The sequence below is a fragment of the Apiospora aurea genome (genome assembly GCF_038362705.1).
Source record: "Apiospora aurea strain CBS 24483 chromosome Unknown utg000006l_segment0_segment0, whole genome shotgun sequence".
NCBI classification, from domain to species: Eukaryota; Fungi; Ascomycota; class Sordariomycetes; order Amphisphaeriales; family Apiosporaceae; genus Apiospora; species Apiospora aurea.
The window spans coordinates 1,615,852-1,639,614 of record NW_027117393.1 but is presented as its reverse complement, the minus strand read 5'-3'; the positions used below and the strand labels follow the sequence as shown (position 1 = coordinate 1,639,614).

Sequence of the window (23,763 nt, the reverse complement as noted above, 5' to 3'; positions counted from 1 at the left end):
GCTCCCTATCGTTCAATGTGGATTCGACCTTGTTCCGCAACTCCAGATTCTCTGCAACACTTGTATTGCCCTTCTTGTCTCGGCTGGAGCCGTGCAGCACTACCAAAATACGTAGCTGCTACTTGACCAGCCAATTCATGATGGATGTTGCTTATAAACAGCACGCCAGCCAGGCGCGCCGGAAGAATCGTTCCTCTACAAACCTGAACCATCTTACACTGGCCCCTCTAACTTCCAAGATGCCGATATTGGACCATGACGCTCTGCCCGACGACCTGCCCGACTTCGTTGCCTCACCACTGCACTACAATCCATCCTATCTGCAAGGCAAATCTGCCCCAACAACCCCACGGCTGCTCGCACGCTCACCCGCAAGGACCGGTTCTCGCAGCCGCCGATCCTCTCTCCACGCTACTCAGACAGATGCCTTACCCAAGAGTAAGTCGACAACGCACCTGGTCGCCGGGAAACAATCTGGGGCTCTCTCGCCCACCGCGAAACGTCGTAAGGACGAACACGGGCTCAGCACCCACGATCGTAAAGATAGTGACTGGCTGCTGCGTGCCGGGGCTTTGATCAGCACAGAGACCCGGGAGTCGAAGGGCCAAGCCTGGCTCACGGCGCGCATCAGCTCTACCAGCCTTACTGGGCTTCGTGACACCGAAGAGGAAGCATATAAACGTGAATTAGCCAGAGAGAAGGAGCTCGCCAGTAGACGGGGAAGCCGCCGTGGAAGCATCACTGGCCCCGAGGACATGTTGTTGTTGACCTCGCCAAATAGTCGCCTCGGCAGCCGTTCACATAGTAGAGTGGACAGTCGGACCCTGTTGCGGACGCCATTAGATCGGCAACAGCACGAAGACGGCTACTTTGTTCAACACGAGTTTGCTTCAGCAGAACATGTGCAGGGCCCGGACTTTGTAAGTCTGGACGAAAAGCTCGAAGCTATCGAAGTGGATACCACTCGGGCGGATGAAGCAACTGTACGGAGGTTAGTGAAGCGCGGGAGTGCTGGCATGGGCTCCTGGATGGGCAATCTGATTGGGTTCTCCCTCTTCTCGGTCGAGGAAAACGACGAGGAATCTGACGATCCCGACGACGACTTGTCCGACGCCGAGGAAGACAAAAGCCAGTTAGGTCGTAGCCCCAGCGCCGGGCATCTGGAGGATCTCTCTGCCGCCTCAAAACCTCGAATACCCCCGCCAAAGGCGGATGAAGGGGCTACTGGCTGGCAGGATGCTGCATGGCTGCTGAGCGTCGCTTCCAAGGTCTTGCTCTAGAATGTGAGACAAGGCGCGAAAGGCATCGGTTGGGTGCGATTTGAGACCCGAAGTTGGGGTATTTGCTCGCAAAGTTGCTTGCATTGACTGGGCCAGCACAGCTGGCGGTGTGCATTAATACTAATAAATCTGTACGAGTGGTTTATCGAATGTTTTCCCCTTTCTTTCCTGCAGCAACGTCTGTTCATCACGCTTGGAGGAGATGGCCACATTTCAAATAGAATAGGGCGTGGTTGGCCAGGAGCTCGACAGCCTGTACCACTTCAAGCAGTTATAGTGTTTACTTTCTACATCCACACTGCCTAGTGTATGGGATAAAATCGAAACAATCATTGTAACTTACTGTACTGCTCTGTATCCAATAGGAGCCACGTGAAACTCGGCCTGCTAGTGGTCAGCGGTCCGATAGGTGACTTCCGGGGGTTAAACCCGTGTGCTGGGCTACCCAGTCCAGCCAGTGCATTAGACGAGGCTACATGTCTGCTATTACCTAACTGGGCATTACACACGAGAAGCGAGCCGGGTCCACATAGGTGAGAAGCAGGTTCAAGCAACTAGGGCGACTGTAGGTAGGTTAATAACTGAAAGTCCGTGAGAACCAAGCACTTTCTTGCTTGCTTGCCCGTCAAACAATACAATACGATCCCTAATAGCTAATGCATGGGCGTCAAAAAGTTCGTATGCGGGGCCTCCATTAGACCTCACCACAAAGCAGCAGTGGCAGAGTCGCCGGCCGATTCCGCAACGTTACTTGCCGGCATGAAAGTGACGGAAAACAGGTTTTTAGAAGCTGTATTATTGAATCCACAGATTGGTGCTTGCATTAGCCAGCTGTTGCGGCTCTCCCACATGTGTCAGGTGTCTTGGTATGTGCTGTCTGCTAACGGTATGCGGTCAGTTGCGAGTGCTCCAGTTTGGGCTGTGATCTGCGACCCTTCAGTTTACGGGGACCGTCCAGCTGTCTCTTTGCCAGCGATACCTATCAGCCAGTCTTGTTCACAGGGCGATATCGTCTGTACTGGCAGATCAAATAGATGAGCACGACGAGAACAGATGAAGGGGCACATGGTAGCCGTGGAACCAAACACCCAGCTTTCTGCCATGCTTTGATATAGAGACCTGTTCCCTACAGGCGGCACGCTGAAAGACACGGGATGTGTGAACCCTTCCGCATTGGGAGTCAGGTCGCAAGAGGAGGGCTGGTGGTTGAACACACCATGAGTTCCCCGCCTGTGTAAATATGAGCATGGCAACCTTAAATAACGTACCAGCAGGCCGACTATATTTGCTGTATGCATGGAAGGAAACAGCATGACAGTAGAAGTAGTGGAGCAAGCGACAACGCACTTGGTTGCCGGCTTGCCGGTCAAAATGGGTGCCCCGGCCCCCAATCAAGGAACATCTAGATAGAGGGCATGGGTTCTGGTGGTCGCGCCCTGCCCATCCATGTCATCTGTAATGAGGGAACTACCTCCTGACTCGTTGCTGGCGCGGTGTCTTGCCCAGCACGAGGGCGACGCTACGCTCTCTAGAACTAATCGCCGCAAGCAAGCACGATGTAGTTCTTGGCCTGACTCCATCACTCAGCTCTCATGCGAAGAAGGCTGATCGCTAGCGAGATACGTACAGTAGCTAAGCTCATCCAGGCAGGATGGGAGCTCGCACTGTACACTTCCATGGACCTGGACCCCTGAGCTGCCCGGTCCAGTTAGCGGGACGTGCTACTGGTAGCACCTGTGACGATTACTCTACCAAGCAGTATGACGTCGCTTAACGCGCTGGAAAGCCTGAGCCCCCCACTCGAGATTAGGTGAAGCTTTTGGATGCCTCGCGACAGCAGAGTTTCGAGAAACCGTCTGGCAGAACTTGGTTGACTGGCTACAGGAGAGTCGTTTGTTAGCTAGAATTCCGTGGAGAACCACTGCCGGGATGCATGGTTAATAAGGGGAGGTAGGATCCAGTCCATCACGTCGCGAGGAGCAGAATACTCGAGAGGAGTATAGGTGGTACCGCCCGTGTGGTGCGTACATGCACCGTGAGTCTATGCCTTCCATGGTGCTTGGCTCACGGGATCACGAGGCTTTTCGAGCGCCTTTCCGCTTGGGTAATCTAACAAGACCCTGCATTGAAACATCCAGCTAAGCGTTGTCACAATTCCAGGAATTGCTCCGCGGCCTGTCAACGTCAGCCGGTGGTAGGCAGCGCCCGTGCATGTCCCGTTGGGCACTTTCGGGGGGTGTAGCCTATGCGAGGTCGACTAATTACTAGGAGCTTGGCTTTGGCGTGGTGTGCTAGAGCCCTAGCTGATGAGAGCCTTCACGGAAGAATGCGAACGAGGTTGTAAGAAGAGACCATGTCGAAGGACGCGACATGGCGATCTTAGTAAAACACCAAGGATTTGTACTTGTAATTATGCTGGATGCCTGTCGCCTGTGCTGTGCTGTGCTGTGCTGGAGCGGCAGGAAAGGGTGGACATGTCGATCACTTGACGTCGCTCGGAGGGTTTGATATGGTGGTGGTGCCCGTGGTGAGGGTTCAGGCAGCCAGGATGGCAGGCCGTAGAGCCGCCGTCTCAGGTCGATTTGAGTCCAATGATGGATCTCCAGACGTCTGGGCGTTTTTGGTCCCCAACCGTGTCGGGAGGTGAGCGAGCGAGTGCTATATTCGCCGCCGTAGCCAGTGCCGACTTGCAGCAGCTTGCAACGGTCTCGCAGCCCAGGCGGTGGGCCGAGCAGGGTGGATGTTGATTAAAGTACACACCTGTCTGGCTGGTATGGATGATATTCTAAGGATGAGAGTTTTCGGGGCTCATCAAGCATCGTCGTTCCGTCACTTTAGACCGCCTTGCTAGCGTGCTCTCCCCGGCGGATAGCTCCGATGTTTTCTGCGCCCTTCGCATCCTTCCCTTCCCTCCTCCTCTGCCGTTGGCCGATACAGTTTGGTTTCTTTGTCCCTATACTGAGTACAAGCCTGGCCATGACGTGGGTCACCCCCTTAGTAGAGGCTGGCAGTTGATTATTGGTGGTTTCTGGTTGGACTCCTCCAGATGAGGTCGTCCCTCTTTAGTAGTAGAAGAGGGCCTCACCAGTCTGCAGTTTGGCTAGGGATGTAGTTCGTCGAAACCCCACATATGCCTGGTAGAGAAGAAGTTTTTTTTGTTTGTTTTGCACAGGAGGCAGTATAATAAGTGTAAGTATGTATGTAAAGCAGATTTAGCCTGCCTTCTCTATGCACGCATGTACGTGCTCCCTACATGTATTTACATGGTGCAGTTAGATAGGTGTCTACCGTTGGTGTTGTGCAGTACATAAGGGTCTGGTACTTGAGGTAGGCATGGATGGATTTTGAATTCTTTCGCTACCTAATCAAAGAGGGGCAACAACGCTTTTTCGTTTTTACCCCCCTCCCCCTCCAACCTTCCTCCCACTGCCTACTGGAGACATGACCTGCCTATATGTATGTAACCTAAGGTAGCCCCCGGTACCTCTGCCCATCACTCCAGATATCAGCAATACCGCATCCATCTGCATACCACTGCATCATCCCTCCGACGTCAAGAATTTCCAAGGGTCCTCCTCGCCCATCCACCCAACGAACAGCAAGTCCAGGGTCCTCCCGTCAGTTCCGGCCGGCTTTTGCGCTTAGGAGAAGGGGTTCTTCGTAGCAGCAGCAGCAGCGGCTTGTAGAGAGGTAAGTAGTAGTGTAGCGTGTGACTGCAAAGCCTCGTGTTGCTTTTGCCCTGTTCTACCTTCATGTTGCCCTCCTATTCCCACTGCATAGGTACCTCAAGCTCCTCCTGTCTGTCGTTGACTTGGAATGGGTCAGTAGGTAAGGTAGGTGAGTGAGTGAGTGAGTGTCTGGTATGGCACCGTCGGCTGAGTAGGTTGGCTGGCAGGATCGATGACCTCTCCCTCTCAGACTCTGGCCTACCTACCTACCTAGCCTATGATTCTATTCCGTCCCTGGTTTGCCTATTAATAACTTTCCCTCTTCTTTTCCTTCTTCTGCTTCCACACATCCATCCATTTGATCCCTCACCTGCCTGCAGAGCCGGCGACAGACCAGACCAGCCCAGTCCAGTACTTCCTATACATGACCTACATACCTCAAGACCATACCAACCTACCTCGGACACCTATCCCCATTTATTGTCCTGTCCCTGGCTACTTACCTTACCTATCCATCCGCCAAATCCATCCTCGTCCCCCTCATCATTCACCCCCTCCAAATTCTTTGTAGACGTGATTCATTTTGTTTCCTCCTAGTTCCGCTCTAATCAAGAACCAAATCAATTCAAATCACAGGTTGAGGCAAAGCAAGGCGAACCTGCCTATTATCTATATTGGACTGCCTTGGCCTGCCCAAGGGCCCTTGTCGTACTGTGTTGTATTCAGGTTGATTGCAACAGCGCCTATCCTTGCGCATCTGTCGTTTTTGAACATACCTCCTAGGCACACAACACACGCTACAGCACTACAGCGCAGCACACCACACGCACACAACACACACCCGCCTGCAACGCACACGCAATTGGGAGAGCGCAGGACTATTATTTCATTCACTCACTGTCGGCCCCACCACGAGCGTCTTTTTTGTCTCATCACCCTATCAAACCCTCCGCCTTGGGGGTGTCCTCTTTTCCACATTCGAGACTAGGTAAGAAAGTACTTGACGCTTATCCCCCCCCGTTGGGAATACACATTGGCTTTTCCCTCTAAACCCGAAACCATCCTCCCCCGTCGTCGACTCCTCACTACTGTAGGGTTAGCCGCATCCCCTTACCACTCCTGTCGGCTTTAGGTCTTGTAATCAGACGACCATTTTCTGGACTCGGTTCTGACCCGCGACAGTTTTTAAGGATCCTGCAAAACACTCAAAACGCTTCGCCCATACCATCCAAGCAACCATGTCTTCCGACAACGTAAGTGAACCTTTGTGGTGACCGAGGAGGCTCACCGATTATATTTCATAATTGCATGGGCGCTGACCCCGAGCCTTGCCGATGCAGCATGATGGAGGCGACTCCAACCTTCCCGACCTGGGAGACGCCATCGACATTGTGACTTTCAGTCAGATCTTGGAGATGGACGACAGTGAAGACGACCGCGAGTTTAGCCAATCTATTGTTTTTGGCTTCTTTGAGCAGGCCGAAGAGACGTTTGAGAAGATGGACGAGGCCCTGTGAGTTTGGCCCACAACCCAAGGAGCGCCAAGGAGAGAGACACTCCAGTTCCGGCGGTGCCTTCAATAAGCCACCATCCTGACTACCCACGAACGGAACATGCCGTGACTGACTGTTGTTGCCTTTTTTTTCTTTTCTGACAGGGAAGCCAAGAACCTGGACGAGCTGTCCAAGCTCGGTCACTTCTTGAAAGGTTCCTCGGCCACTTTGGGGTTGACTAAGGTTAAAGACAGCTGTGAGAAGATCCAGCGGTACGGCAAGAAGGAAAACGAAGACGGTACGCCCGAGACGGATGAGGAGCTTTGTCTGTCGCGCGTCACCGAGACAATGAAAAGTCTCAGGACCGAGTATAGCGAAGCTGAGACCACGCTCCGAAAATTCTTTAACACTCCGGCGGTGTAATGGGCAAACAGGCAAAGCTAAAGACACACCATGGAGGTCTTCTGCGCCGCACGAGGTCTGTCCAGGCAGGTCTTACTTCGATGTGCGACCTCGGGAGAGAAGACTGGTTGGAGTTGTTGGCGACAACCACAGCTGGCTCGGCCCTCGGGGAATCCTATGGGGCTCCATTCAGTCAACTGTTCTGGGGAGGAAGAAATTCGACGATACCCAACTATTTTTCGTCTGCTATCATTGTTATCGAATAGATTGTACCCGCGTGGCTGTATGAAGACAAGTATGGTGGACGGGGGCTCTATACTGTGCGCACTGCATGTCCCTGAGCTCCAGCGACGGGGTTGCTTCACCTTTATATATAGAGCATTCGACAAAACACTGCATACAGAACTCTTAAGCTAGGAAAGCTTACTGCTATTGGAATAAATACACTCCTTTACGATTATATGGATATCCTCTTGGAATGGCGCGACTGCAAATGAGATGCTGCTATGACGCGCGCCGGTGCCGAGGTGCAGGGCGCATACCGTTGTAGCCTGTAGCCTGTAGGTGCTTTTGGGACTTGTGCAGTCCGGGTTTGTGACGACATGGCTCTTTTTTTGGCAGTGACATGGCTCCCGCATGACCTACGTCATCCCGAGAGCAGCGAACAGTGACGTAGCCCCGAACCCTGAACAAACCACATTCAACTCGTCCGTCGATGAGAGATGTACGACTGATGAAGGACATTGTAGTCGATCGATGGTATGATCTCTGCAATCCCACCCAGTCGTCGTGTGATTGACACAAACGAACGAGGGCCACATTCATTGCTGTGACGTGAACCCCATTAGTTCTGTGAGTACCCCAGCAACAGTTGCATGGCCCTTCGTGCACACGGGGACACTAAATGTTCAGGGCCCTGGGCCCAGGGCAGCACCTGCAGCATTGACTCGTTCCCGCAGCGGTTGATATGTGTACACCAATGGTACAAACCGGATTGATTGATCCTTCCTTTCCTGTACACCAGCCACAGTCTCCTGCCACACCTGGTGGTGTCTTAAGGTGTGGCAGGTGCAAGCAAGCAAGGTCGACTCGGGAGCCAAGTTTGGCACGCCGAAAGAGCCGCGGCAGAGCCATCAAACCAACCCTTGATAGCAGTTGTTCGAGGTACATACGCAAGCAAACCAGAGCAAAACCATGCCGCCAAGGCCGCCGCCGACTCATTTCCTCTGCATCCCGCTCGTGACCAGCCTGTCCCGCCCGCAGCTCGTCTCGGCGCTGGCTTCGTTCGGCTCGGATGTGACTAGCCCGCAAAGCGTCGGCGTCCCGGCCGAGGCCATCCGCCCCGTCGGGACGTTACACCTCACCTTGGGCGTGATGAGCTTCCCCAAAAACGAGGGACTCGACAAAGCCACCGAGCTGCTGAAGACGTTGGCCCCCAGACAGATCCTCGGGTCCATTGTAGCGGCACAGCAGGCACAGGCAGCCCTTGAAAGCAAAGGCAACCAGGACGAGGACCAACATAAGGACAAGGGCAAGGACAAGGACAAGGATCCACCCGGACCACTACAGCCACAACTGGCAGTAACTCTAAGAGGCTTACACTCGATGCAATCGAACCCCTCCAAGGCGACGGCCCTCTACAGCCCGCCGGTGGACCCTGATGGGACCTTGCAGAAGTTCTGCGAGAGCATCAAGCAAACTTTCCAGCAGGCTGGCGTCATGGCGGAGGAAGACCGGCCCTTGCTCCTCCACGCCACCGTCTTGAACACGATATATGTCAAAGGGGAGAAGAGAGGAGGAGGCGGCCGCCACGGGAAACGGCGGGAACGTATCACTGTGGACGCCCGGGACATACTAGACAGGTACGACGACTTTGTCTGGATGCAGGACGCGCCAGTGGAAAAGATTGCGATATGCCGGATGGGGGCCAAAAAGCAGGACGACGGCGACGAGGCATATGAGGTGGAGGCAGAGATCGGTATGGACAACGGCCAATAAAGACTATATCTTCATCAAACTCCATACAACTGCTATACAGTATGACGACCAGGGCATGTTACGTTCGCGCCGACCCTGCCACTATCTATGGATTTTTCAGGTACGGCACTGTATACAAGCACGGGTGATTATTATTCTTTAGGCCGTCAACCGACAGACATTCATTGGACGGATCGGACCGATGTCTTGTTCAGCCCGGCTCTATTTTTAGATGCTATAGGGAGGGCGGCGATGGGATGAGGTACTCGAAGGTAACATGGACGGATATAGTACAAGTACATATAGATAGCTTGTGCTTGCAAAGGTACGTACCTCGATCGACCTTCCAGCCTTACCCGAATTAGCCCTCGATGCAGGCAACCAGCAACCTCGCCAAAACTACTTGACCGACCTACTTACTTCTTCTTACATGCAGTCACCTCTGTAGAGCTGCCTATACCTCCTCTCCTTTCCAGGCGTATGGTCTTCAGGCAGCCACATATTCCACCTATGTAACCCCATCGGCAGCCCTTTTGGAGAGTGACGTGCCCAGGCGAACCTCGTTCTCCGCAGACCGACAGACCATGTAGTACGAATTGAACCACCGACACAGGCCAGCCCAGCTAAGTAGTAGCTCCTCCTCTCGCATTTGCTTAACCCCGAGTCCACCCCTCCTCCCCGCAAAGATATGAGCAGCTCGGACAAGCGAAGGGGCGGCGGCAGCACCTCTCACACCAACAGCACATTACGCTCCTCCGCCTCGTCACGGAGCAGCGGCAATAATGTGATAGCGCCTCCCCCGCGCGCGCAACTCGGCTCCCGCTCCAACTCGCCCCCGCCCGCCCCCGACAATGACGGCGGCACCGCTACCAACAGCAGCAGCTCGCGCGGCGGCGGCGGCGTCGACTCGGACCGCATCAGCATCGCCAGCACATGGAGTAGGGACAACACCACAAGCGCGCGGGAGAATAAGGACGCGGCAGCCCAGCAGCAACAGCTCGTCAGGGAGAAGGACGACAAGATCGCCGAGCTGGAGCGGGAGCTCGTCCAGCTCGAGACCGAGTTCGCGCGGCAGGTCGAGCTGCTGTCGCAGAACGAGAGCGAGACGGCCGCGTTCTGGCAGGCCAAGCACTCGGCCCTGAACCAGCAGTTCCTGCGCACCGACACGGAGCTGCGGCTGCTGCGGGCCGAGGTCGACCTCCGCGACGCCGAGCGCGCGGAGCTCAAGGGGAGCGCGCGGCGCTGCAGGAGGGCTGGGAGGTGCTCCAGCGCGAGCTCCGGGAGCGCGACGACGAGATCCGCCGGCTGCACGCGCTGGCCCGCGGGCTCAAGGAGCAAGTCAGCACGAGCACGCGCGCGCTCTTCCACGAGCAGACGAGCGACGACCAGTTTGGCGACGATATGGCGCGCTTGGGCAATGGGCTGCAGAACTGGATCATTGTGCACTTTCGCAAGGCCAAGATTGGTAAGGGGCATCAATCACCACATCAAATCAGGATGGCGGAGGGGGGTTGGTTTTTTTGGTATTAGATCCTATTTACTGATTTACTGATGAACAATCCCGGCAGATTTGGCGAAAACTAGTCAGCCCGAGATGGAGGAGCTCGCCAAACTTGTACCAATGTACGCCGAGCTTGCATCCAAGATCAAGATCCATCTACTACAGTCAATCGTGTCGAGCGTGTTAGTAGATGGCATCTTCTCCCAATACTTTGTCGGCCTGTCTGAGGAGCAGTCCTCCAAATTCAACGAGATGGAGCGTTACCTCTCAACAACGAGTAGGTTCTTTTGAGTGCAACCTGCCGTAATGGTTAAGCAAGTGTCCATGAGCTCACAAAGAGACGTGCAGGTTCTGACGAGACGGTAAACCAATGGCGCGCCATGACGCTCAACATGATACGAAAGGACCCGTCGTCCCAGAGCCTGCAATCCCAGACGGATGCAGTCGTAAGTAATCTTATTTCCCGAGTCAACCGGCTCCTCGACTCGATCACCGACGCCACCGCGAGCGAGGCCCGAGACCAAGCCCTCCGCGTGCTGGTCACCAGCGCCGTCGTCTTGTCCCGGCAGCTCGCGGTGCAGAAGGCTGTCTTCAAGGTCACCATGCCGTACATCCTCCCGCACCAGACGGTCCCGTTCGACGCGGCGGAGATGGAGGATATCGGGGGCGAAGACGAGGAGGACCTGACGGCGCGCCAGATCTGCTGCGTCACCTGCCCGAGCATCGTCAAGTTCGGGGACGAGCACGGGGGAACCCGCAGCTTCGAAACGTCATCGCTAAAGCGAGAGTGCTCTGCAGCCCCGAATGATCTGCCTCTTCGAGAGACTTGGGAATGTTTAGCCCAGTCGAGTGAAATGGCATAATTGGTATAAATCCTGCCTCACCCGAAGAGTCTTGTACTCCCCCTCTCTGGACCTTTTCTGTCCGTCGTCTTTATTCTTGGAACTGCTGCCACCGCGAGGCAGTTTAGAGATATACGTGCTCTATGTGCCACAATGTGGGAATGAATATCATGGTAGTATGGTTTGGAGTTGTATACTACATCTCTCAAGAGTAGAAAGGGTCGGCGAAGTTAAGCCACTGCTATATTAGACTATAACCGAAATAGTCCCATACACTATGGGTTTCCAGAACAATCCCAGGGCCAACATGGAGTGATGTACGGGTGATCTAGAAATAATGCTCCTTAAGATAGGCATAGGATGTAGGTTTGGAATTGCGCGATAAGCATGTACAAGTATCGTACTACCACCTACATTACCTAAGTTACATGTAGATAGCTACTGCTCGACGGCGGGGTGTATGCGTCTTTGCGCGTAAGCGTGTGCGGCTGGTGTGCGTGCAGGAGGTGTACGGGAGAGGGCAGGCAGAGAGCTGGACAGGTTTGCGGGGAGTCGAAAACCCCCTGAGCAATGCGGCTCTTCTCTTCCTTCCAGTACGTACCCGAACACCATATCCAGCCACCGTCCAATCACGCGTACATGACTGCAACCACCAGCACCCGCGACCCCAGATGCTGACCGCTTCGATTATGTGTCACACACCTGCTTCCTATAGCCAAATCCACCTGGGGAGTGCCAACAGGACCAAGTTTCCATCACGCAAAAAGGCGGAATATGCACACTTGCAGCAACAGTCACTCGGTGTTTCCGAGCTTCCTGGGGCCTCGCACAGCGGTAGGGTACGGACATATTGCGCCTGGCGTCGTTTGCCGAGCCGGCAATTGTGCGTATATACAACTGACGGTCTCAAAACACGGCTAGCAGGAGTGTCGAGTACCAGGCGTACGCCACCTGCCTACGCAACGTGTATCTGGTCCATTCCGATAGGAGTTGCGGGCCAAGAGCTCCAGCAAGCAAACAAACATGGCTGACATGACACCATCAGTATAAGCGAGTGGACCGCGGCGCGGATTGCTTGCATCCGTGACAGAGGCCAACTTACTCTGGCTGTAGTGGGTTTGATTGATTCCAAATAACCCTAGAAGCCCCTGTAGTATGGCAACCGGTAGAGCTCAAACTGCCAGTATATTGCGAGCGCCTGCATGAAGCGTTCTAGGGTGCAGAAACACCCACGTTCGAAGCAAGCGTCCACCAGCGAATACACATCGTATGAGGATGCCAATATCTCGTCCCGATTGGGTCAAGATCCATGCTCCCCATCTACCCAATCAGCCATGGGAAGTTGCTCCAAGTATCTCCAGACTGAAATGGATAGAAAGCTCTTGAGGGAGTTGGGTTAGATGCCCCATGTATGATGGAGCATGGTGAGCTGTAGTTTAGGCCGCATAGCACCTTTTCATTGTGCATACACACGCATACACACGCCCTCATTTGGTTGACGAGCTGATAGCTGCAGCTGCTGTTGCAGTGATGTTTTGCAGAATGCACCGGCAACCAGGATGAAAGCGCGCGGGCCTACACACTGGGTTGCTTAGATGGCATGTGTTTGCAGTGCTCTCTCTCTCTAAGCCATGTCAGTAGAAACCACTATGCATCACGATGGCTGCGAGGGGGATGATAATGATATGTTGTGTGATCAGGAGTGGGAATGAAGCCGGAGGCTAGGTCCTCGCAGCTGCAACGCAGTACTATGTGTTAGCATGAGTGACTCAATGTCGATCACCAGCCAAGATATTACGACGTATTCATCCTTCTGCTCGATGGCCGTGCCGCCATAGCGATTGCACCAAACTGCCACCAAAACCGCCGGACATCAACAGTCAATTCGAGACTGTTGTCTAGGGATCAAAGGCCGCAAGATGAACCAATATTGCCTTTCCGACTTGAGAGCAGACTTGTCTGTTGAATCGGCTCGTTGTCTCGAGGGCAAAGAGGTAGGGGTGGTTGTTGTATGTAGAGTCCGCGTCCTGTGGAGGATGGCAAGGGTGGATGGAATACATGCCTAGCTGCCGACGAATAAGCGTCCCCCGGGATCCCTCTTGCATCAGGCCCCCCGGTCGCCATCAGACAGCACCCTCCGTGCACACCATCAAGAATCGATCAGTGCATATTGCAGAGGGCGGATAGCGCAAGTCGTAGATAACTTACCAGCTTCATTTAGAAAGCCACCAACTTGAAGTATCCCATCCCCCCATCCCATCCTACCCCTCGACAATCTGTACCAGATCGTTTGCTTCCATCATTCTGGCTCACCCTGTCTTCCCATCTGCAAACCGAGTGACGCCGGGTGACTGCCCATTCGACTGTGCATCACCACGACACTTTGAGGGGTACTGAGTATATCTGCCCACGTACCCCGCCAGCGAGTGAACTCCCGTGGTAGGGGATCGGAATTACTCTTGATCGCCTTGGAGTGCATTTTCTTAGTTTCGTCTCAGCTGTTTGTTTCACTGGTATCCAGTAACAGACATACAACGCCCTGCTTCGGGGGACATTTGATCTCCCGCGTCTGATCTGTGGCGGCAGCGTACCACCGCCAACCACGCAGCGAACCCATTTGCTCGAAGCTTATCGTACCGAACTCGGGACAGCACTTCAACATGTCGTCAACCGGGCCTAACCCCCAGGAGATTTTCGCCTTCTTGGCCCAAATTCCTACTCACGATGACGAGCGCTTCCAGAATTGGGAACAGAATTGGGCCCAGGCCTCTCCGTTTGATGTTGCTCCGGCTTCAAGTGTAGACCTGACCCCCATCCACTTCAGACTCGCACCTTCTGTCAGAGCACCGACATACGGAGGTAGTACGGGGTCGGCATCCACCAGAAGCGCCTCGACGGCGAGCATCGCCCAGAATAGTATGTGGTCACGGAGATCGGGCAAGTCGGGCAAGTCGAGCAAGTCGTACAAGACCACTTTGTCTTCTCCGCCACGCTCTACGGCGTCGACGGTTCCCTCGGTATACAATAACCACGCCACCAACCCTCCATACAATCCACAGTGCAGGCTCCCGTGCGAGTACGCACGCCTCGGGTTATGCAACGAAACCTTCGGGCCTGAAGAGACGGATTTCTGGGAGTGGCATGTCGGAACTCAACATCTTCAGGATAACCTTCCACCTCATTGCATCTGCTGGTTCTGCGACCAAGAATTTTCCGCCAGAAACCACAACGTCGACGAGAGAGAAAACTTCCGCTTTCGGCTCGAGCACATCAGGGACCACATCATCCAAGAGAGGCTGGCCGCCCAAGATATGCGGCCGGATTATTTCCTCCTCGAGCACATGTATCGAAACGGGCTACTCGAAAAGGTTCATTACCAGCTCGAGTGCAGTTATACCGAAGGGCCAACCGCAAGTGGCATTGTTGAGTACAACTATACGCCCCCAGAGAGACGGCGTGCCAAGGAGCTCGAGTCGCGGGTCTATCATGACAACGACAAGGAAGAGAGGCGTCGACGTCGACGCCAGGGACAGCAAAGGCCTATGCCTCGTGTACCACCGCACAGCGCTGGCCGCATGGAGTACGGCGTTGCAGTCTAAAGATGTAGGAGGCTCAGGGACGTTGAACCAGCATGAGTTGTGCGGGCACTCATGGTTCTTCGCTGGTCGAAGTCGTCTCCCTTCTCCCCAGAGCTGCGAAACCCAAAGGTCTTGTGGTTGGATTTGTGTTTGTTCGTATTTTGGTGTTTCGGGTTGAGTTTAGTTAGCTCTTTTTTCTTTTTCATGAGTCATGTTGATGACAATACGAATTATAATGATATTTCTTATTTTCCATGCAAAAGAAATGGAGGGTAGGGAAGACGTACAATGGCAACACTTATTCCGCTCAGCTCGAGAAGGCCATGTTTGTTTCCAGGTCATGGGGAAGCAAAGCAAAGGCCCTGGCATTGCAATTAGGCATCTCTCGAGTTGGTCAAGATGGTGGGCAGATTGCTCCAATAAACGAAGTGTTGCTGGAAAGAAGATGGTTTTGTGTGTATGCTATTGGGAAGGAACGGAGGCGGGCGATGCTGAGAAATTGGCACCTCACTCATTCAAGACAGCAGAACAAGAACTTCTCTCTCTCTCTCTCTCTCTCCAACCTTTGGATGGGTATGGAATGAATCGATTGATTTAACCGTCATGAGAACTTTCTCGAATTGGGTCCTTTCCTTTTCTTTCTTTCTCGTTCTCCTGTCGATTTCGCCACGACCCGATTGACTCATCATCATTGACACTGACCGCTTTCTGCTCGCGGGGCACCTACTTGAAGTACATATCAACCAGCTTGGTGATACTGGCAATCGGGATTGGCCGAAGGAAAGTACCTATAGCACATGGCCAGCCTGTATTCAGCTGGCCATGTCCATGTTCCCTTCGCTGGCCGATTATTTCTTGCTCCCTGAGGACAGACAATTATAATTGAATCTCTCACCCTCCCAGCGGCGAAATTCTTCTTGCGTGGTCATTGTCGTTTTTTCTGCTCAGCCTCAATGCGGTGGCAATTTCTTCCTTGTACGAGGGAGCGAGGCCCGCCCAGCCAACCGAAGGCTCAACGCGCTACCGTGCCGAGCTTTTTCTCGTTCTTCGCCTGTGGCAGTCCAGTCTCGGCGACTCCTTGAGTGGTCAATGGATTGGCAAAGTGAGATACCGCATTGATAATCGTTTGTGGTCCCAGTACGGTTTTCGATGTCTCGCCGAGAACGAGGCGGCAGTCGAACACAGGCCAGCGTGCAGGCTTTATATAAAGTTCTTATACTAGGACAGGGCGAGCCAGCCACCTGATCTCCTTATAGCTGATATATACCTATCGGTGCATCCAGTCAGTCCTGCAGCTTTGTTTATGTTTAGCCTGACCCCGACCCAAATCCAGCCGAGTTCGCCTTGTTGAGGTTGCCTCGTTTACATGCGACCCGCCTTGGGGCAGGGGAGGCTGGATCGCCATAGTAGTCGGGCGTAGATGGGCATGTCCACAGCCAATGACCGCTCAAGAGCCACGCGTGTGTGTTCCAGAGAGGTAAAGTGACTGCATAACACGGAGGTCAGGGGCATGCGACTCCTCGTGGTTTGCATGGTGTACCGACCAACGTGCGGCCCCTATTTACGGGTAGCCTCGTGGGCGCGCATATTAAACCCGCGTGGGAATGTGACTCCCTACATGGCCCCCCATATGCATCCTGCCGCGTTGAGCTTATTGCAACGATGCATCGTCAATATAGCAATAGCGTGTCAGATGCTAACCGCGGCGCAATGGCATCCTGAGCTTGCCTCGGGTATATATCAACGTGGAGTGAGCCAGCCCCCTGCGAAACCACGGCCCTACGAACTGTTGAAGTAGTAGCATATACAAACATGTAATGAGTCCCTTTTCTTGCCGTCTTCTAATAATGAAGATGGTACATCATACAAACAAAATACAAATACAAAAGGGGGTGTCTCCGTCGGCAAATCATACATTATCTGACCTAGTGTCATCTTTCCCCTCCTTCACGCGGCTTCTGCCTAGAATGTATGGAGCCGCGCCGCGATCTCACCCCCCCGCCGGGGTAATTGGGGAACCTAGACGGTTTCCAAAGTAACAATAAGCGATGCCCGTATGGCTTTGGTCTTACTTCTGGCACATCATTTTCCCGTTGGGGCCTATTGTTGGGGAGCGCCGTCATCAATGAACGCTCTCTTACTCACACCACACACCCTGGTCAACAACCACTCTCTCGGCACTTCTAGGTATCCTGTCAAGGTGTCTTCGGTTGGGCGGTGGAAGTTTACCCCTTTAATCAAGTGCCTATGGGTGCCAAGTACTATATCAAGATGTAACATTTCGAAATGGCACCAAGAATGAGAGGTCGACATTGATATGACCTATCGGTCCCTGTTGAAGATCCGTCAAAGAGCAGTCTCTTATACGATGAGAAGCTTCTCAAGGCCAGAGAGAACCAAACTGTCCCTTTCCAACACCCGTTGTCCTGAACATACCACGTTTGAATGTTACATAAGGAGCGTATTATCATTGTTTAGTATCAACCCGCGAAACAGACACCGCGCCCCCCTTCTCCTCAACAATAACTCACACCCACCTAACTACTCTCTTGATCTTTGGTGGTAGCCATCCCCCTTCTTCTGGGCCCGGAGAAACTCCTCCCAAGTCTCCCCCTTTCGGTTGTCTTTATCATCACCAGCATCACCCGCAGCAGAGCTTCCACCGCCGCTAGGGTAGCGCCTGTGAGAGTGGTGACCGTGGTGGTGGTGTCGCTGCGAAGGCCTCCGCTCCGTCTTGCCACTCTGACCACCGATGCTACCCGTCCTTGGCGTCATCGTGGTGGAGGCAGCGGTACCCTTCTGCGGCGGCGGCGGCTGTGGAGGCACCCCTTCCCACCGCACGTGAAGAGGTTTCTGCTGCTCCAGCCGCTCCGCGCCGACCGAGGTCCTGCCCGGCTCAGCTGCCGTCGCCGCCGGTACCGTTGCGGCAGCGGGTCGGTACTGGAGCGGTTTCCACTGGTGCGCCGTCGTGGAAGTAGCCACTGGTGAGCCGGGCTCGCCGGAAGCAGTCATCGGGGTCGCCATCCCCATTGCCGAGGAAGAAGAAGACGACGAAAGGCTGAAGGGGCCGGTGCTCGACACGTCCGGGACCGAGGTGCTGTTGTGCCGGGTCGGCGGCGGCGTGCGGCCTCCGTGGCCGTGGCCCCAATACCCCGACGAAGAGGCATTTGAGGAGACAGAGCCACGTGGACCGCCGGTGGTAGCCGTTATCGAGGATGGCTGCGGGACGACGGCAGCACTGTCGGTAGCCGGGGTTGTTGGCGCGTGCGAGTATGACTGCGATCCCGTGCGCCCTCCGTAGCGCTGCTGCCGACTTGGAGGTTGATGGTGATGATGATGGGCAGTCGACCCGTCCGTACCTACGGACTCGGCGTGCCACGAATGCTGCCTGCTGTACCCCGGGCGCGGACCCGGCATGGAGGCCCTTTCAAGCTCTCTCTCGCGGCGGTGCCACTCGCTCTCATCACGCTTCAGGCTGCCATCAGCTTTGATATATGCCTTTGAGGCATCTTCGTCGTCATCGTCACCTATGGTATGCAGTGGACTCGGTTGCGCATACTTCTGACGAGATGTCGAGCGAGAAGGCCCGACCACGGAAGAGAAGTAGTCTGGATTCTCACTAGCTGTTGGTTTGGGCTCAGGTGCCGGCGTCGGAACCTGGACCTGAGTAGTAGCAGTAGCTGTAGCATTGGCCTGGGGAGGATGAGGAGTATATTTATTTTTAGATGGTGACGGCTGCAGCCCTAACTCATACATCAAATCCCCGAATGCACCGTCGAGAAGTTGTTTCGACTTGGCGTCCGCTTTAGGAGGCAGCTGGTTGCGCCGGATGGCCTTGGGCAGGATTTCCGGAGGCGACGAGCTTTCCTTGGCTTCGTTTAAGCTGACAGCCACTATGATCGATGGCACGTCTGCCACGATCCTTTCGAGGCGTTGGAACTCCGCATCTGGATGTGCCAGGATGCACGACATGTAGTACTGGGCGAACCCAACAACGGTCAACGCAGGCACGAGCGGCCGCTCGTGCCCGCTTTGCTGAATCAGGTGGTGCTGGCACTCCATGTCGAGCAGGAAGTCTGCAATCCTTCCAAATACATCCGGAGCTTTTGAGGTGAATATATCTAGCAATAGAGCAGGATTAGCTACGGGAAAAGCCAAACCAAAGGAGCAAGATGCAGGAGCCGTGAGTACCAATGAATGGATACGCCTCATCGTTAAGCCGATACGATGCATAGAATCCCCGTAGCCCATCTGGTGTCATGACCAAACCATCATTGTCAGGGTTGAACTTGCTGAGCTGTCATTGGTTACATTATTAGATAAAATCATCCCATTCAGTCGTTCGCTGGCCAGGACTTGGGTCTAAGTAGCTTACAATATACCCAGAAAGAACCCTCATGATTTGGCCGAACCTGGGTGTGGCGTGGCCCTCAGCAGTGAACAAGGCACCCCATTCAGCAGTTACTTCAGGGGCTGTCAGATTGAGCTTCACTTTGGCAGAGGCGTTGTTGGTGGCCCCGGACAAGTGTGGTTTCATTGCCAGGTATGTCTGGCGTTGAACGTCGGCGGCGTCCGCCGCCTCATCCTGTCTGCTTCGGAATGCCTCAGAGAGCTCCTCTCGGATGGCCCGCCGGACTTCTGCGATGAGCCCAGCAGTGGCAGGGGCGTTGAAAGGGGCGTTGCTCAAATAAGCATCCGGCTGAGTGGCGTTCGCTCTGCTCGGTTTGTTCTGGCTCCAATCAGGAGTGGACGCGGTCTTCGAGGCGCAGACATTGGACAGGTCGGAACGACGACTCACGGCGGCCATTGAAAGAGGCGATATTTCGTCCCCGGAAGCCTCGTTGTTCGCGAGGTGCGTATCATCTGGGGAGGGGGAACGACCCCCTCCAGTCCGCAATGGCGAGTCTAAGATCCGGAGCCCCAACAGGGTGTTCTTTGCGATCTGTAGTCATCGTCTGTAGTGCTGTTTCGAGGCGAGGAGTCCTGAGGACCAAGACTACTGTGAAGACGCAATTGAGCTGGCGAAGAGGAGGTGGAAGGGGTTGGGCGTGCTTGGTTGATCCCCAATATAATTGCCATCGGATATCTACCATTTGCGTCCTGCATAGCTCGCGTAGTACTGCAGATAAAGGCAGCCATGTTCTTGTCGAGGCGCCATAGAAGCAGGGCGGCGTCTTCCCTTTGGAGTTTGTGCACCAACGAAAGCCCTCGGACCAGAACCCGCGGCACGACATGTCGACTGTGTAACGACAACGTAACTGCAGCGACGGATAGGGGACCGCTATGGCCGCCGGCTTGGGCTATGGCTTTGCCGATGTGCGAAATCGGATCGCCGCGTCTCCGTCCTTCAAGATGCAAGACTGATGCAGGATATAATCAAGCCAGGTAGAATATGATTGAAGATTGACACGTGGTTCGAGATGATGGCTCCATTAGGTCTCTATTATCAAGTTGACGACTATTCCTTTGCTCGTTCGTCAATGGAAGTCTGCTTCTACTCTTCCATATCGGACTCCATCAACCTTGAGCTCGAAGCCTAGCCCGGCACTGTCGACAATCATTTCGAGCGTAAAGTCGAGATTATCAAACTCAACCCCTCTTGTTGTCGTGAGCCTTGTAAACAGACTTCTCGGTACTGCGCTGAGGTCCGTGGTCAAGGTACAAACATGAGCCAGCTCGCGGTTATATGCAGCTGGCGGTTCATCTGCCTCGCAGGCTATAAGATCGTCCGTTACCACGAGTGACTGGCCTGGGCGGAAATTACGCGTGTAATGGAACGCTATTGGCGAAAGTGGTGATATGGCCTCGCCCTGTCAATGGCAAGTCAAGGTGTTAGTCTGCTTATGCAAGTGGCCTTTGTGGGAAAACGCGGGCGTTTAGAGGAGAGGACTCCTCCTGCGTGGGTTTGGCTCGGGAAGAACATGTTGCAACCCCCAAGTTCTGTGTAGGGTCCGGGCAATGAGGGGTGTACTGGAGGGTACGGGTACTCACCTTGGCGATGTGCCACTGCATACGATCCGACACCATCCAACGCTCCCACAGCGGAGACCAGTAACGCTCACTAACGCTGTGCTTGTCCTCGTCATACACTGTAGCGTAGGACGTACCGTAGTGGTTGCGAGCCTTTCGTGAAATAACCATATTCCCTTCGAGCCCTCGTAGAACAGCCCCACGTACCACGGCTGTCCAGGCATATAGGGGCTGCATCACCTCGATAGAGCCGTTCTCGATGATGGCATTTCCACTGGAATGAGTTGGCCGTTCAGTGTACGGCGGCGGCGCTGCGCTTGTGAAATGGGCCTTGAGCCGGCGGTAGAGGTAGTCACTTTGCCCGAAGCCTCCTACCAACACAATGCCAGAAACGATACCCCCTTTGCTGCGAACTGTATCGACCTGGCCCTGAACGAGATCGCAGACTTCTTTGGCTACCGGTTCAAATATTTCTTTGATCTGTGCAGCGGATACGACGAGGAAGCCACAGTCGAGGCCGGCTTCTTCGTCGTCAGGCAAACCGGGGAAGCTAAGGGAGGATCAGCACTATATCTTCGGCATAGCTGTACGAGTGACATACGGGATATTGACCTCTTGGTCATCGTCCACATTGAAGTTCCGCTTGACGGACTCTTCGAAATACCGCAGTCCCATTTGCCACGTTTTGTTTTTCTTCAACTTCATTTCGTCGAAACGGCTAACGCCCAGGCGGCCCTTGACGTGTTCTTCAAACCTGTAGTTCAAGAAGGCGCTCCCGCACAGCCCGCCAGTGCCTACAGCAGATTCTTCTACTCTTAGGGGTTTCAGGGAGATGATCTTGTACGCGATCAGACTAGCAAGATTGTGAGCAAGTCAAGACACCTCATGGGGCATTTGGATGAACACGTACTCAACAGTACCGCCACCTGCATCACACACGATGAAGTTGTCGCCAACGTTCAGATGGTTCGGCTGTATTGCCTTGAGTGTGTACACGGCAGCGGCCTCGGGCTCACTGATCATTTGGATATCGGCCTGTGATCCCATGCCGGCTCTCTCAGCAGCCTGGAGGGTCGTGTTCTTGGCAGCGTCGGACCAGACGGCGGGGCAAGTCAGAACCCAGTCGACTTTGGTGGAGGCCATGAAGGACTCGCCATATCTCCTCGTCAAAGTGTCCATCGTGTGCTCATAAACCTGTGTCAGATAGTCGGAGACAGCGTCGACGACGTTTTTGTTGAACTTCCTTAGTTGCGTCGCCGTCTCCTGTGGACTGACATAAAAGGGCAGCTTCTGTGACCGGTCAAGAAAGAGCTTGATGCATCTTAACCGCGGCTCCTCTGGTTTGAACTGGAACCCCCATTTTATATTCGGCGATGTCCCTACCGGGGCCGTGGGAGGAATGTCATAGGAAATCTCCGTGGGGACCTTGTCCGATGTGATACCATTTCCACCTGGCCATGTTTTGATAATTTCTATGTCATCTGGAGTCGAGGCATATACTGCCGCCACGCTATGTGTTCAGTCAGCCAGCCGAGTTGAGTGATGGCAGACAGTCCTGATATGGGCATTGACTCAACTCACCCCGAGAATGTGGTGCCAAAGTCAACACCTACTATAAGCCGGTCACTGACGGGGGCGAGTTCGCGCACAGGACCATTGATGGCTTCGGTGGACGAGGGCGGAGTATAGCCACTGAAATAGTTTTGCGAATTGGCCCTGCTCTCTTGGTTCCTCCTGCTCGGAGTCGAGCGAAGAGGCAGGTTGAAGCTCATGATGCGAAACAGAACAGACCGCTGGCGTACGTTTCTGATGAGAGAATACAGCTAGCTACACGCTCTCATAAGCACACGCTTACACCCTCTGCGTGTCCTCCCGACCAATCAATCCAAGGACTTGACTGCAGCGGAATGACGAGTAGGCGGCGATTCGACCAGGAGAAAGAGGAGGAGGCGGGGGAGGAAGATGGAAAGGGAGCAATTGATGATTCGCAACGTACGAGACAGCCTTCAGTGTCAGCTCTCGTGGAATACTGTCAATCACCACACCGTAAGGATGAGCCGCGAACTTGTGGTTGGTTACACAGCCTGCTTTGCCAGTAGGTAGTCAGTAAGTAGTACTTTGGCGGGGCTAGCCGTCGCGCTTCGCTGAAGGAGGGGCGGCGTTCGGATGGAGGTAGTAAGCACAGCGCGGCACAGCAGAGGCTATGTAAAAGTATGCATCCGACACTTCAACCGGTGTCGGGTTTGGGCCGGCTTGCTCGTCCTGCTCCTTTTCAAACAAAAGCCGAGGAAATCGCATAGGTAGTAAGGAAAGGGGGAAAAAGAATCAGCACTGCCCCCCCCGACCACAGAGAAGTATCTGGGACTTATTTATCTGGAGATGCACACGTCGGTAGGTAGGTAGGTCGTAGGCATTTTCAGCAGGCTGCCATATTTCTCTTGCATTGGTTAATCTGTTGCCTGCTAAGCTAACATGAAGCTAATACCCAGGGCATTTCCAACATACATACAGTCGATGAACCCGTCTTCTTGGCAGGTAGGTCGGCTTTGCAGCTGCCCGCCAGCCAGGCCGCCAACCATCAACATGCAATGCCATAAATATTAAGGCTGGGCTGATCTGATCAGCCAACTCTGGTGGATCCTGCAAACGTCAATAGTTCGAGCTAACCCATCCCGTCTTTGTTCCTGCATATTGGCCAAATCTAAAAACAAACCCCTTCACCGTCCAGCCGTTCTTGACGATGCAGGCGTCAAGACTCGCTCATCAAGTACATACGTAGAGTCATTTGTATCTCAGGGGCAACGGTTCAATATGAATGCAGTAATTCAACGGGCAAGTAATTGGAGTCTAATGGCCTGACTCGATACGGCGGCTTTGTGTGTGTGTGTGTGTGTGTATATATATATATATATAATAGACCTCTCTCTCTGTCTCCCTCGTCTCTCTCTCCCTCCCATTTTTTTTAAAAAAAAATTCTTTGCCCATGGGCCTTGCTAAGTTTTTCTAAAAGGATATCGAAGGGCCTTCCTGACTGTGCTAAGAGAATGATGGC

General features: G+C 54.0%; 8 protein-coding genes across 8 annotated transcripts; 6 read left to right on the top strand and 2 right to left on the bottom strand.

Moving 5' to 3' along the window:
* Positions 1-140: 140 nt before the first annotated feature.
* On the top strand, positions 141-1,280 carry PG986_009116 (uncharacterized protein; the record flags this gene model as incomplete). The annotated part of the gene is made up of 1 exon (XM_066845338.1): positions 141-1,280. One exon carries the CDS (start codon positions 141-143, stop codon positions 1,278-1,280), a length of 1,140 nt encoding a protein of 379 aa, XP_066697736.1.
* Positions 1,281-6,186: 4,906 nt separating this feature from the next.
* PG986_009115 (hpt domain-containing protein) lies at positions 6,187-6,864 on the top strand (the record flags this gene model as incomplete). The annotated part of the gene is made up of 3 exons (XM_066845337.1): positions 6,187-6,201; positions 6,289-6,461; positions 6,606-6,864. The coding sequence occupies 3 exons, from the start codon at positions 6,187-6,189 to the stop codon at positions 6,862-6,864; spliced, it is 447 nt and encodes a 148-aa protein (XP_066697735.1).
* A 1,173-nt stretch (positions 6,865-8,037) lies between these two features.
* Positions 8,038-8,841, top strand: PG986_009114 (uncharacterized protein; the record flags this gene model as incomplete). Its single annotated transcript, XM_066845336.1, has 1 exon — positions 8,038-8,841. The coding sequence occupies one exon, from the start codon at positions 8,038-8,040 to the stop codon at positions 8,839-8,841; it is 804 nt and encodes a 267-aa protein (XP_066697734.1).
* Positions 8,842-9,508: 667 nt separating this feature from the next.
* PG986_009113 (uncharacterized protein) lies at positions 9,509-11,184 on the top strand (the record flags this gene model as incomplete). Its single annotated transcript, XM_066845335.1, has 4 exons — positions 9,509-10,012; positions 10,069-10,285; positions 10,389-10,598; positions 10,670-11,184. 4 exons carry the CDS (start codon positions 9,509-9,511, stop codon positions 11,182-11,184), a joined length of 1,446 nt encoding a protein of 481 aa, XP_066697733.1.
* A 2,639-nt stretch (positions 11,185-13,823) lies between these two features.
* Positions 13,824-14,762, top strand: PG986_009112 (uncharacterized protein; the record flags this gene model as incomplete). The annotated part of the gene is made up of 1 exon (XM_066845334.1): positions 13,824-14,762. The coding sequence occupies one exon, from the start codon at positions 13,824-13,826 to the stop codon at positions 14,760-14,762; it is 939 nt and encodes a 312-aa protein (XP_066697732.1).
* Positions 14,763-17,282: 2,520 nt separating this feature from the next.
* Positions 17,283-18,803, bottom strand: PG986_009111 (uncharacterized protein; the record flags this gene model as incomplete). Its single annotated transcript, XM_066845333.1, has 1 exon — positions 17,283-18,803. One exon carries the CDS (start codon positions 18,801-18,803, stop codon positions 17,283-17,285), a length of 1,521 nt encoding a protein of 506 aa, XP_066697731.1.
* A 110-nt stretch (positions 18,804-18,913) lies between these two features.
* Positions 18,914-19,551, top strand: PG986_009110 (uncharacterized protein; the record flags this gene model as incomplete). The annotated part of the gene is made up of 2 exons (XM_066845332.1): positions 18,914-18,924; positions 19,128-19,551. The coding sequence occupies 2 exons, from the start codon at positions 18,914-18,916 to the stop codon at positions 19,549-19,551; spliced, it is 435 nt and encodes a 144-aa protein (XP_066697730.1).
* Positions 19,552-20,218: 667 nt separating this feature from the next.
* On the bottom strand, positions 20,219-22,483 carry PG986_009109 (uncharacterized protein; the record flags this gene model as incomplete). The annotated part of the gene is made up of 5 exons (XM_066845331.1): positions 20,219-20,551; positions 20,733-21,261; positions 21,313-21,564; positions 21,622-22,221; positions 22,293-22,483. 5 exons carry the CDS (start codon positions 22,481-22,483, stop codon positions 20,219-20,221), a joined length of 1,905 nt encoding a protein of 634 aa, XP_066697729.1.
* Between the last annotated feature and the right edge of the window lie 1,280 nt (positions 22,484-23,763).